The following is a 12,500-nucleotide window of genomic DNA, read 5'->3' on the forward strand; positions in this document are numbered from 1 at the left end:
TTTTACTGCAGAGGGAGTGATTAAGATGGTTTTTTTCTCAATGTCATTTTTCAAGTCCATGATCTTTTTGTGCATGATTTTTGTGCATGATTTTTGTGCATGATTTTGTGCATGATTTTTGTGCAACTTGAGGGTACCTAGATACTGGTAATTTTTTTTTATCATTCCATGTTCGTGTCCATGTGGAATAGTCAACACAAATTTTTGCACACACCATGGCCTAGCACGTTTCGTGTTCTTACGCTGTGTTAAGCTTGCTCTTCTTTTCTACTGCACTACTGCTATATCTTCTCTTCCTTTGCGCGTATTCTGGTCTCCTTACTGGGAAGGAGAGAGTTGGGGTTTGACACTTGTAAAAGTTTCAGAATGAGTGCGAGAGAAGAGCGATTTGTCTGTCGTGCTCGCACTCTCCTAACTGTCTCTGGAGCCGGGCAGGTCGGATGAGAGAACTGGATTTGAGCGCCTCATTTGGCCGTTGCCTGAAGCAGGAGCGGAAGTCGTCACTCGGTAGTCTCTACTTTGAGGTGAATGAAACGACTGACAGCCCATGTGGTATCCCGAGTGTCTTTGCTTACCGTGCGAGAGAGTAAAATCCTTCACGCTAAGCATTGCCATAAGACCGAGAGGTCTCATCGGACGGCGAATGTTCATCCGTTGACGGTTGTATCCCGATACAACGCGAAATAGATAGAGATAAGTCTAGTGTAGGTTTACTAAGTCTTCACTGGACCCGATTTCTGTCTTGTCTTAACTATGAACTTGACTGTTCTGCTCTTCTTGAACGCCAAGGGTGTCTTGCGGCTTTGACCACGGTCACCCTTGTGTGCGAAAGATTCCAGTAGTATTTCGTCTCGTTTAGTTATCTGGTTGATCTGCCAGTAGTCATATGCTTGTCTCAAAGATTAAGCCATGCATGTCCAAGCACAAGCCGAATTAAGGTGAAGCTGCGAACGGCTCATTAAATCACACCTACATACTGGATAGTGTTGGGTCGGTCTATCCCCCCATCAATCCCCCGGCGTTTCAAGGCTTGTTTATGGATACTTTTTTTGCAGAGCTAATACGTCTTAAAGGCCATAGGTAGGCCGTCCTTTTTTGTCTTATGACCACCCCCCTTACATGCCCCAAGCTGAGTAAAGGCCGGGGGATTGATTGATTTTCAATCTATCCCCGAAAATCTATCCCCCATTGTTATAAAAGTATTAGTAACAGGGCACCATGACATACTTTAGGTCAGAATCTGGCATAATAATACCAAATCAATCCCCCCATAACCAACTTCAGTGCCTGGAGGGCCATAGCCCCGCCCATAGGCCCTAGGGACCTGAGTTTTTGATACAATGGAACCATTAGCCATAGCTCAAACATACTTAAGTCTTAACTCTCTAATCCTTCTAGTTCAGCCGGAATTTCGCTTGGTGTCCAGTTGCTAATACCACAGGTCCGGATTTTCAAGCCCCCCAAAATCTACTGTTGCCAAATGCCAATACCAGTTACTACAGGGGGGCTACATATTTTTTTTCAAATTTTGGCTAAGTCCTGGTGTACGGCTGCTAATACAGCGTAGTACATAGGACCTATCCCCTTTCAATAAGGTATGAGTCAAATGGACATAGCGTAAAAACGGCAATACAATAGAAGTAACAAAACATTGGATTATATTACAATTTAAATCTATTAGGTCAGCCAATATCTTGAATATAATAAAATGCTAAAGTCCCCGATATATTATACGTCTAAAAGTGGCTTATTACATATCATAAGTCTTGAAATAGTACTTAAACATATCATAACACGCAACTTGCAATCAGTTGAGTAAGGTGTGAGTCAAAATGGACATAGTGTAAGATTGGTACTTTAGTAGTAGTAACAATATATTGGATTCTATTACAATCTAAGTCTTTTAAAGAGGCCAACATGTTAAATATAATATAAAGCAAAAGTCCGCAATTTATAATACTACTGTAAGTGGTTTACTACAAATCATAAGTCATTAAATAGTACTTGAATATATCATAACTTGCAACTTGCAATGAATTGAATAAGGTGTGGGTCAAAATGGGAAACAATATTATTAATTTTAACAGGTTATTTTGGGTTTGTAGTTTAAAAGCCAGAATATATATAATATCTGTTAAGTCCTGCATTTCGTAGACTTCACATTATATTATATTATTATTATTATATAATAAACATAATTGCTATCATTTTGAAGTAGTATATAAGTACCTAATACATCATTGGTATACCTTCTGTTTGTTGTCTTCCAACCTAGTTCCAAACTTCATGGCAATGACACAGGTAGCAAAGGGTTGGATCATATAGGTTTTTGACGGTTTTCTTATGCCTTTACTCTGCCTATAGAATCATTTTCCACTGCATTGCTGTACTCGGGAACTGTGTTTTTACTACTTTAATACCCCCCTCGCTGCAGGGAGCATATGAGTAAAGACAAATGTAGTTTGGATAAGACATAAAATGAAAAGGTCTTCTCATGACAAATGAGGTTAAGACAAGAGATGAAATACAGCTTGAAGATGTCTTATTTAAGACAAATTTGGTTCAGACAAGAGATGAAGGAAATAAAAATGTCTTTTTCAAGGCAATACATACATACAACAGCTAAAATGAAATGTCCTTTTCAAGACAAATGAATGGAGTTCATACTCACCTACCTTTCCTCAAAGTTCACTAAACTGAAGCCCTCAAAGAAATGAAAAAGTGAATGAAGTCGTTAAACAGAACCTGTCTTTTTATTTTCGATATTTATCAAGTTCAAAATATGAATCATCTGATTCATTGCCTTGGCAAGAAGACGTTTCAGTCACAGAGAGCCACAAGTTCCATGAATCAGTGCCGTGGTCACTCATCTCTTGCATTTTGGGCTTCCGGCCTTCAGGTCCATAAGCTGCAATACCAAAAGTATTTTAATGTCAGAAACTTGTATTGGCCATGACATCTGCAATTGCTTATATCTACACACCTTTTTCCTTCCTTTGGCGCTTTTTTTCTTTGCGATTGTTCTTTTTCTCTTCAGCCATGATGATGTTTTTCATTCGCTCTCTTCTGTTCTTCTTTAGAGTGATGCACCGTGCCTTTACCCTCCAACCAGGCAACTTTTCCGTGGGTTCCATGACTGTTGATCTTGGCTTGTCAATGTCTCCAAGATATCCGTCATCAGTGTCAGAAGTGGCCATTTTGACGCTAAAGAGAGGGAAAGATTAAAACACACACAATGCCAAGGATAAGGTCAGACTTTTTACCCTTTTCAGTTGAGCAAGACCTTCCAATTGTTAACTTGTGGTCAATTATTAGTCACAAACTCTTCAACACAATGAGTGGATTGCTTTCAGTTTTTCCTATTATATTGTCATTCAAAGTCCATGATTATCTCAATGTCATTCCAGCTTAGACAATAGCCAGCCAACTTGGAGTCACATTCTGATTTTGGCGCCAACCTCTCTCTTCAGAAGTTGAACATACAATCTCCCATAAAAACGTAGAACAATGTGCATTCTTCATCAGTTTATTTCATGTGACCAATTGAGTGCTTTGAAAACGTCCAGTGGTTGTGCTTCTTACTTTTAATCTAGGATCAAGTGCTTGAATAGTGAAGTGATTTGACGCTGCCCTTCCCACTGCCGAAGTACTGAACTTCCCATTTAGGTAAGCACTCAATTAAAGCTACTCATGTAAAGTAAAATAGCCTCCTTTGCCATGGCTTTGCCTCCTTTGCCATGGCTTTGCCTCCTTTGCCATGGCTTTGCCTGCTTTGCCTCCTTTGCCATGCCTTTGCCTCCTTTCTAATCAAATGCCTGTTTGCAACAAGCAAAAGTCGAAAACAACAAACAATTAAGAGGTCAAGTCTTTTTGAAGACTATGTACAGACATATTTCAGGCAGATTTAATCATCTAAACACAAAGAATTAAGAGATTAAGTCTTTTTGAAGACTATTTTTAGACATATTTAAGGCAGAGTTAATCATCTAGACACAAAAATTAAGAGATTCAGTCTTTTTGAAGACTCAAGTCTACTGAGTTGGTTAAATTTGCTTTCACTTTGCATGAAGTATTTAAAGGAGGACTCTCTTCAAAATATTTAAAGAAATCTAATCTCATGTAGAATGTCTTCATCTTCATCTGAGTCATCTTCATCTGAGTCTTCTTCATCTGAGTCATCAGATGGCCAAGAGGAAGTTCCTATTGTGACCAGGAAGATTTTTGAACGTCCAATACCAACAGTGACACCTGACAGCTCCTCCCCCGCCTGTAGTAAGAATGAGAAAGTTGTTGGTACTCATTGGTCAAAGAAGATTAAGGTGTGCCATGTTCCATGTGAGCCTAAAGCGCCTCCAGTCCTCAATAAGTTTGGCATTGCTGACCTTGCTCAATTTGATGGACATTGGTCGGACGAGGAGGGCCTCATTCTTGACAAAGATTATGTACCAGATGCTGATGAAGAAATGAATTCAAGCACCGATTCAGGTGAAGAGGGGGGGAAAAAGAAAGCCAAGAAGGCTGATTCCAAGAAGGCTGATTCCAAGAAGGATGGTGGCCAAGGAGGCCAAACTGCAATCACAGATTCATCCAAAGCGGCAAAATCTACAACTAGATCCTTACATGAATTCTCTGGTGCCCCATCTGATAGGGAAAGAGCCCAAATAGTGGCAAATGTAAGTGTTTTAAGGCAAAGTCGGAAAACCAAGTTCAAAAGAGTTGTAACTGTTGAATCATCACTAGGCCAAGAAACTTCCTGGAGCTGCTGTGGCAGAGCTGTGGTGGAAGTGCCCAGAAGAGAATTGTACCATTCAAACAAAGCGGGCAGACCATTTGAAGAGGCACATGGTGAACATTCACAAGAGGGAGAAAAATGATCCCTTCTTTAAGACTCTTTCTTATGTGCGGTACTCCACCTGTCCTGATTGTGGGTGTCGAAAGGCAAACATGCATCAGCATCGCCAAAGCTGTAAAGCTGCGCAGGCCAAAGAAGTAGTGGAGACTCCCAAGCAGCGGAAGTCCCTCCAAAAGCCAGATGGCCCCAAAACCATTCCAGCCCTTAAGGATTTGAGCAACTCCTCAGTTGAGGATTGTTTTGTCAAATTTCTTGGTAACAGAGCCCCAGTCACCAAGCAAACCTACAGGCGGTATCTGAGGTAATATTAGAGCAAGTGTGGTTAAAATCAATTTGGTTCCAATTGAGAATTGGTAGTGTTATGGCGATCTTCATATCATACAGGTTATTCTTCAAATACTGCCAGAAAGAGGATGAAACCTTTGAACCAAAGGCTCTCTTTGAGAAACTCAACCTTCCCTTTGGGGAGGCTGTTGTTTTACAATCTCATTTAGTGCGGGCATTCTTGCACACCCTATCCCCCACCATGGCCCTAAATGTTGGGAAAGCACTTCTGCTGTTTCTATCAATGTATCAAGACTTTGTTTATGCCAATTACGAAATGTCAGACAACCAAGTCAAGGATCAAGCAAAGGATATGATTGAGCACGCCTCTGTTGTGATCAAAAATCATTCCAAGACTTGTTGTGTTGATGCAAAGGCTGTTACTGACAAGAACAGAGAGGTCCAACGGCAAGCAAAGAGCTTATCATCTCAACCTGAACTTGTCAGGCTTTACTGCCGAAGGTAAGCATTTGCATTTGGAATTTTTCACGTTTCAATTCTGACTTGTCAATCATATTGCAGGCTTTTGCAATCTCCTTACCTGATTTCTCTCTGCAAGAAGATCAACAGGAGTTGTTATGAAATGTTAAACAAGAATGATTTGACTGCCTTGACCATTCGGGACATGACAATGGGACTTTTGGAGGTCTGTAGTGGGGGCTTGAGAGGTGTTGCAATCAGAAGTCTCACCTATGGAGAGTACAATGACCGAGAAACAGTATCAAAAGAACCTCTTAGAGTGGTGATTAGGTGCCATGCACACAAGACCATGAAGTTTTATGGTGCTGCATTGGTTGTTGTTACTAATCCAATGATTTTGGATTTGCTGAATACTTATGTTGAACATGTCAGACCACAAATTGGACCCACTGCCCTCCTCAGTACAGATGAAAGCCCACTTTTCCCCACCAAGACAGCCAAGTAAGTCTTGACAATAGTTTAATGAGTGTTTTGTTCTCAATGACGCTTTTGTGGCCATACAGGATTCCTGGCTCAACCAGGCATGGGATTGATTGGGTTCGAACTGTTCTGGTAAAGAAATTGGGGATAAAAAACGCTCATGACCCGCATCTTTTGTCCTTCACATCCATGGCCTTGCGCAAAGCCTACTCTCAATTTGCAAATGAAATTGTCGAAAAGGACACAGAGGCTCAGGAGCAAATTCGCAAGGACACAGCCAACTTCATGGGCCATGCAAACAAAACAGCTGATCAACATTACCGTGTTGACGTAAGATTTGATAACATTAGGCATATTGAATTGTGAGATTCAATCAAATATTTCTTTGACATAGGATTCTAGTACAATGCGAATTGTCAAACGCGTTCAAGACTTACTTGAATGCCCTGTTACTGAAGAGGAGCTAAGCAAAATTGGATTTGACGTGGCACAAGACCAAACTGATATGGTTGGAAATGCCTTGGCTGGAATTGATCCTCCCCAGTCTACTGAACTTGGATCTGACAGTTCCACTGATTCATCTGATTCAGATGGAAATACTTCGGGCAAAACTCAAGGTGATTTTGGAGACTACATATTTTGTACAAAACTTGAATTGAAAAGAATCTCTAACTTTAGATTGTACCTCAACTACGCACCCAGCTGTGCTCAAGGAACCCCTTCCAGTCATTGATCCCCCCACTACTTCAATCCAAGCTGTCCAGAAGAAGTTTGTTGTTTCTGAGGGTGCTGCAAAGATTCCCATGAGAACAACCCATGCCCCCTTTTCTGATGATGAACGAGATCTAATGGCTCGATTTTTCCTTTGTCGGGATATCATTACAATCACAACCGAAACTATTGCTGTAGCGTTGGGCAATGAAGAGTATCGAAATTTGCACAAGAAGGTGATGCTTCAAGTCAATGGAAATGAGAGGAAATTGAAACAAAGGATCCGATCTGCGTTACGAAAAATGGGTAAGACATGCCAATGATTGAAACCTCTACTTTATGATTTTGGGTTTGCATGGAAAAGCAACTGGGTTCTACTTTCAGTCATTTTCAAACTCACTATTTCAGCCCTGGCCTACGCTCCAGGAGACGATTAAGTGCGAAAATGTCAGATCCAAACTCCTTAAATGCCATGTTAATTTTAACTGGTGTAGATACTCCGTTTTTATTGTTCCACCAGGTAAATGAAGTGTTCCAAACATGAAACTGGACATTGCTCAAACAATTCCTCATTTTCAGTTCAGTGCCACACTCTTCTTCTCTTGCCTCATGTTTCCTGCTGGAGGATCCTTCTTCTATCAGTTATGTCCTTGAAAAGGTAAGATGTGATGAAAGAAATGTGATCTTCTTTCTTTGGATAAAACTCCAATATTTGTTTTCAGGTCATCTTTGAATGGCAACCAATGGATGGTTTGCAGACGATTTTACGACCAATGCCAATGCAACGCTAGTCCTTCAAAGAAAGAGAAACGAGCTTTTATTTAAGTCAAAAAATATCGAAAGTGTAAAGTAAATCCAAAGAAGTCGGGAAAATATATGGAAAAACGTGTCATTGACAGACTCTATTTCTAAGAAATGGTAATATATTACAGTCAAAACCGCAATTTTCTTACAAAAAATATTCGTAGTTGACCAGCCTGTCTGGCCAATGGCCAAATAAAGTGTGTATGGGTCGAGATTGGTAAAAAATCTGCAGTAATAGAAGTGACAACGCTACCTAAATTAGTCCAAATCCAAAATTTGAGAAGGGAAAACGTCAATCTCAAAATTTGACAAGCCTCTATGTTCTCAGAAAAGTCTTGCCCCACTAGTGTTGGTATTAGCATGAGAGCACCACATTTGATTTCGTTATATCTTTGCTCCCTGATGAGCTACGGCAAAACTAAGGCTTGATTTGGACTCAGGGCGTCAAGGGCTAGTATACTTGACCTTTGAAACATCGAAAAAAGGCCGTAAACTGATCGAGTTCGTTTGAGGAAAATCTATCCCCTGCTAATACCAAGGCAACGAGCGCATTTTCCAGAAAGGCCGTCCTTGAAGTTACAACAAATCCAAGACCATTTTTGAGCTCAGCACACAATTTTAGAGGGGGTCTGTGTTATTGGCGGGTTGGCTCAGACAAGTCCTTGGCCTTCAAAAACATCGATCATCTCAGGGGATTGATACCTGCTTTTTGCAAGTGGACACCACACCGGTGCCAAATCCCAAGGGAGCGGTCCCACAACTTAGGTTCGGTAATAAGAACTCTAGCTATGGGTGAGAGGATTCCAAAAAGGTAAAAATCATGTCTGTAGCTTGACTACAACTTTATCAATGTTAGATCGTTCCCTTAACTTCCCAAATGTGAGATAATGTAGTAAGGTGTATATAGTAGTTCAGTACATAAGTTGAAATAACAAAAAGTGGTGTCCTGTAGTGGTGTCCTGGGTAGAGCATGACGTTTTATACATCATTGGAACCGGAAAGAGCAGGAGGTCACGCACCAATATTGCATGAGTGTCAGAACTCAAAACTGAGGGAGCTACAGCTGATTTGGTGAAAATGACATATTCTTTATATCTCGACAACCAGTCATGGGATTGGGCTAAACTTTACGTCAGATTGTAGCCCATCTGTTATATGACTCACACCTAAAAGCTGGACTTAGCCCGCGCCCGCATATCCGGTATCAGCCCGGGGGATTGATCGCATTTTTTGGTCAGTACACAGGGGCAAGATTCCTATGTACTGAATGGTACTGGATAGTGTCAGTTACTTGGATAACTGCGGTAATTCTGGAGCTAATACATGCTACAACTCCCTTTACGTTGTGTGAGGGGTGCTTTTATTAGACAAAAACCAAACGGCTTCACGGCCGTCTTGTTGGTGATTCTGAATAACTTTTTGCTGATCGCACGGCTCGTTCCGGCGACGTATCTTTCTAAGGTGTGCCCTATCAACTGTCGACTGTGGCATAGACGCCCACAGTGGTTTTGACGGGTAACGGGGAATCAGGGTTCGATTCCGGAGAGGGAGCCTGAGAAACGGCTACCACTTCTAAGGGAGGCAGCAGGCACGCAAATTACCCACTGGTCATAAAAGACCGAGGTAGTGACGAAAAATAACGATACCGGACTCATCCGAGGCCCGGTAATCGGAATGAGTACACTTTAAAACCTTTAACGAGGATCCATTGGAGGGCAAGTCTTGTGCCAGCAGCCGCGGTAATTCCAGCTCCAATAGCGTATATTAATGTTGTTGCGGTTAAAAAGCTCGTAGTTTGACCTCGGCGGGTTGGTGTCGGTTCGATATTTGTCGTTACTGGCACATTGTACCCGTGTATTTTGGTGTGGGAGTTTGCGTGGTGCTCTTCATCGAGTGTCACGCAATGCCCACAGGTTTACTTTGAAAAAATTAGAGTGCTCAAAGCAGGCTTTACACGCTTGAATCTTCGTGCATGGAATAATGGAATAGGACGTCGTTTCTATTTTGTTGGTTTTCTGAAATCGACGTAATGATCAATAGGGCCAGTCGGGGGCATTTGTATCCAGACGACAGAGGTGAAATTCTTGGACCGTCTGGCGACAAACTACTGCGAAAGCATTTGCCAAGAATGTTTTCATTAATCAAGAACGAAAGTTAGAGGTTCGAAGGCGATCAGATACCGCCCTAGTTCTAACCATAAACGATGCCAGCTAGCGATCCGCAGGCGTTTTATTTGTAGGCCCTGCGGGAAGCTTCCGAGAAATCAAAGCTTTTGGGTTCGGGGGAAGTATGGTTGCAAAGCTGAAACTTAAAGTAATTGACGGAAGGGCACCACCAGGAGTGGAGCCTGCGGCTTAATTTGACTCAACACGGGAAATCTCACCAGGCCCGGACACTGGAAGGATTGACAGATTGAGAGCTCTTTCTCGATTCGGTGGGTGGTGGTGCATGGCCGTTCTTAGTTGGTGGAGTGATTTGTCTGGTTAATTCCGATAACGAACGAGACTCTTTCCTGCTAACTAGTCTCTGCGTCTCTTGGAATTGCGCAGAGAATTCTTCTTAGAGGGACTGACGACATTTAGTCGTACGAGATGGAGCAATAACAGGTCTGTGATGCCCTTAGATGTTCTGGGCCGCACGCGCGCTACACTGAAGGGCTCAGCGTGTCTTCCCTGTCCGAGAGGACCGGGTAATCCGCTGAACCCCCTTCGTGGTAGGGATCGGGGCTTGCAATTATTCCCCGTGAACCAGGAATTCCCAGTAAGCGCAAGTCATAAGCTTGCGTTGATTACTCCCTGCCCTTTGTACACACCGCCCGTCGCTACTACCGATTGAACGTTTTAGTGAGGTATTTGGATCGGACCTTTGGAGGGAAACCTTCGATGTTGTCTGAGAAGACTCCCAAACTTGAGCGTTTAGAGGAAGTAAAAGTCGTAACAAGGTTTCCGTAGGTGAACCTGCGGAAGATCATTACCGATGTCTGTGTCATTCGCCCGTTCAAGGCAATGCACGATAATCAAAAAACAACCTCTCGGGAGGAAGAGTTCCGAACGCAAGTTTGTTGAGCCTTCGTCTTTTGAAGCCTCGCTCCCGTATTGAGCGAGGATGCCAACGAAACCGAGGATCTGAGCGTGTGTGCTCGGATTCTTGGTTTCGGGTCTTTGCGAAAAAAAATTAATTTTTTTTTTTTCGCTTTGATTTTTTTTCGCCCAATTCACGCCCGTTGTCGAGGTGCCTGGTGGTACGGTAGGATCGAGACCGTCGCAAGGATCTTTCGCCCTAGCCCTCGCTCGAGCGACACCCATGAATTGGTGCCATTTGTTCCCAAAAACTATCCACCCGTGTGGAGCTTTGTAAAAACCCGCGTTGCATTTAAGATTTTCCTCAGCACAAAGTTCTGAACTCGTCTGTCCAGGATAGAGTGTGTCGTAGGATCCAAGAATCAAACCTAAAAAAAAAACACTTTACAGTGGATCACTTGGCTCGGGGGTCGATGAAGAACGCAGCTAACTGCGCGTCGGAATGTGAACTGCAGGACACATGAACATCGACACTTTGAACGCATATTGCGGACCGTGGTTTTTCTACTGTCCATGTCTGGCTCAGGGTCGGTTAAACATCCATCGAGATTGACTTCTCGCATTGGACCCTCCGTTCCTTCTCTTGTGTAAGGAATGGTGGTCTTAAACCTGGATTGGCGAGCTCGTTCCTGGCTTGTAGACTCCCTAGTTGTCACGATGACTTGGGTCTCGAGAGCTGTTCGAGTTGGCCTCAAACGCGACGTTGGCACCCTCTCACACGGTGCCAACGTCCATTTTTTTTAACCCATTTTTCGACCTGAGATTAGGCAAGATTACCCGCCGAATTTAAGCATATTAATAAGCGGAGGAAAAGAAAACAACTGTGATGCCCCTAGTAATGGCGAATGAAACGGGCAGAGCCCAGCACCGAACCCCTGGCAGATCTGTCACGTGGCATGTGGTGTTTGGGAGAGTCTTCTCGCGAAGGAATGGCCAGTCCAAGTCCACCTTGACTGGGGCCACGGCCCATAGAGGGTGATAGGCCCGTACGGCGGTCGTTTTTTCGCGCTGACTTTTCCCTAGAGTCGAGTTGCTTGGGAGTGCAGCTCAAAGTGCGTGGTAAACTCCACGTAAGGCTAAATATGACCCCGAGACCGATAGCAAACAAGTACCGTGAGGGAAAGTTGAAAAGAACTTTGAAGAGAGAGTTCAAGAGTACGTGAAACTGTGGAGTGGCAAACGGAGACGACCTCGAAGTCGGAGTGGGAGGTTCAGGTCTGAGCGTAGCCGTCATTGGGGTTCTTGATCAGCAATGACTTGGCCCTGGTGTCTGGTGGCGTTTTGGCTGCTCTTCTCTCGCTCTTTCACACGACGAACCACTCGTGCTGGACCGAGACCTGGGTGAAGTTGGTGGCGAGTTTCGACTTGCTGCCAGCCCCGGGTGTTTGGCTTCGGCGCGGGCGGGTAGTTAAGGAGGCTCGTATAGCGAGTGTCTTTGCTGACACGGCCTTCATATCTGTCGTGAGTAGGTCGGCGGCGTCTCCGACCCGTCTTGAAACACGGACCAAGGAGTCTAACATGTGTGCGAGTCAATGGGTTGTCTAAACCCATAGGCAGAGTGAAAGCAAAGGTGGCTTCATGTCACTGAGGGGTGATGTCCTTGTGATCGCAACCCCGGCACTTCGTAGAGACCTCGCTTCTCGCGGAGTAGCAAGAGCATACACGTTGGGACCCGAAAGATGGTGAACTATGCCTGGCCAGGTTGAAGTCAGGGGAAACCCTGATGGAGGACCGTAGCGATTCTGACGTGCAAATCGATCGTCGGAGCTGGGTATAGGGGCGAAAGACTAATCGAACCATCTAGTAGCTGGTTCCTTCCGAAGTTTCCC

At 43.6% G+C, this 12,500-nt stretch overlaps 1 protein-coding gene, 1 long non-coding RNA gene and 2 other non-coding genes across 6 annotated transcripts in view; 3 read left to right on the forward strand and 1 right to left on the reverse strand.

The window, feature by feature from the left end:
• Positions 1–9,018, reverse strand: part of LOC131892527 (uncharacterized) — a 22,164-nt gene extending 13,146 nt beyond the window's left edge. The window contains exon 1 of the long non-coding RNA XR_009374568.1: positions 8,892–9,018. This is a non-coding gene — a long non-coding RNA (uncharacterized LOC131892527). The remainder of the gene's footprint in view (positions 1–8,891) is intronic.
• Positions 4,034–7,679, forward strand: LOC131892526 (uncharacterized). 3 transcript variants are annotated; one of them, XR_009374566.1, is made up of 10 exons: positions 4,034–4,673; positions 4,741–5,153; positions 5,237–5,638; positions 5,699–6,097; positions 6,160–6,406; positions 6,471–6,693; positions 6,755–7,093; positions 7,196–7,307; positions 7,367–7,445; positions 7,510–7,679. XR_009374566.1 is itself a non-coding variant. In XM_059242341.1 (8 exons), the coding sequence occupies exons 1-8, from the start codon at positions 4,125–4,127 to the stop codon at positions 7,222–7,224; spliced, it is 2,601 nt and encodes an 866-aa protein (XP_059098324.1). In that variant the 5' UTR covers positions 4,034–4,124; the 3' UTR covers positions 7,225–7,679. The 3 variants fall into 3 exon arrangements, 1 of the variants encoding a protein (XP_059098324.1); XR_009374567.1 differs by having other exon boundaries at positions 7,372–7,445; XM_059242341.1 differs by having other exon boundaries at positions 7,196–7,679.
• A 2,031-nt stretch (positions 9,019–11,049) lies between the features above and the next one.
• On the forward strand, positions 11,050–11,202 carry LOC131892532 (5.8S ribosomal RNA). The gene has a single exon (XR_009374571.1). It is a non-coding gene; the product is annotated as a 5.8S ribosomal RNA (ribosomal RNA).
• A 222-nt stretch (positions 11,203–11,424) lies between these two features.
• LOC131892529 (large subunit ribosomal RNA) overlaps positions 11,425–12,500 on the forward strand; it is a 3,598-nt gene continuing 2,522 nt past the window's right edge. Inside the window, exon 1 of the ribosomal RNA XR_009374570.1 lies at positions 11,425–12,500. This exon is cut by the window's right edge and continues 2,522 nt beyond it. This is a non-coding gene — a ribosomal RNA (large subunit ribosomal RNA).

The sequence above is a fragment of the Tigriopus californicus genome, unplaced genomic scaffold, assembly GCF_007210705.1.
Source record: "Tigriopus californicus strain San Diego unplaced genomic scaffold, Tcal_SD_v2.1 Contig137, whole genome shotgun sequence".
Taxonomy (NCBI): Eukaryota; Metazoa; Arthropoda; class Copepoda; order Harpacticoida; family Harpacticidae; genus Tigriopus; species Tigriopus californicus.

Coding starts and splice junctions, on each gene's coding strand:
- LOC131892526 (XM_059242341.1), top strand. CDS start 4,125: ATGTCTTCATCTTCATCTGAGTCATCTTCATCTGAGTCTTCTTCATCT. Junction 5,154..5,236: donor ACCTACAGGCGGTATCTGAG/GTAATATTAGAG, acceptor CATATCATACAG/GTTATTCTTCAAATACTGCC. Junction 6,098..6,159: donor TTCCCCACCAAGACAGCCAA/GTAAGTCTTGAC, acceptor GTGGCCATACAG/GATTCCTGGCTCAACCAGGC.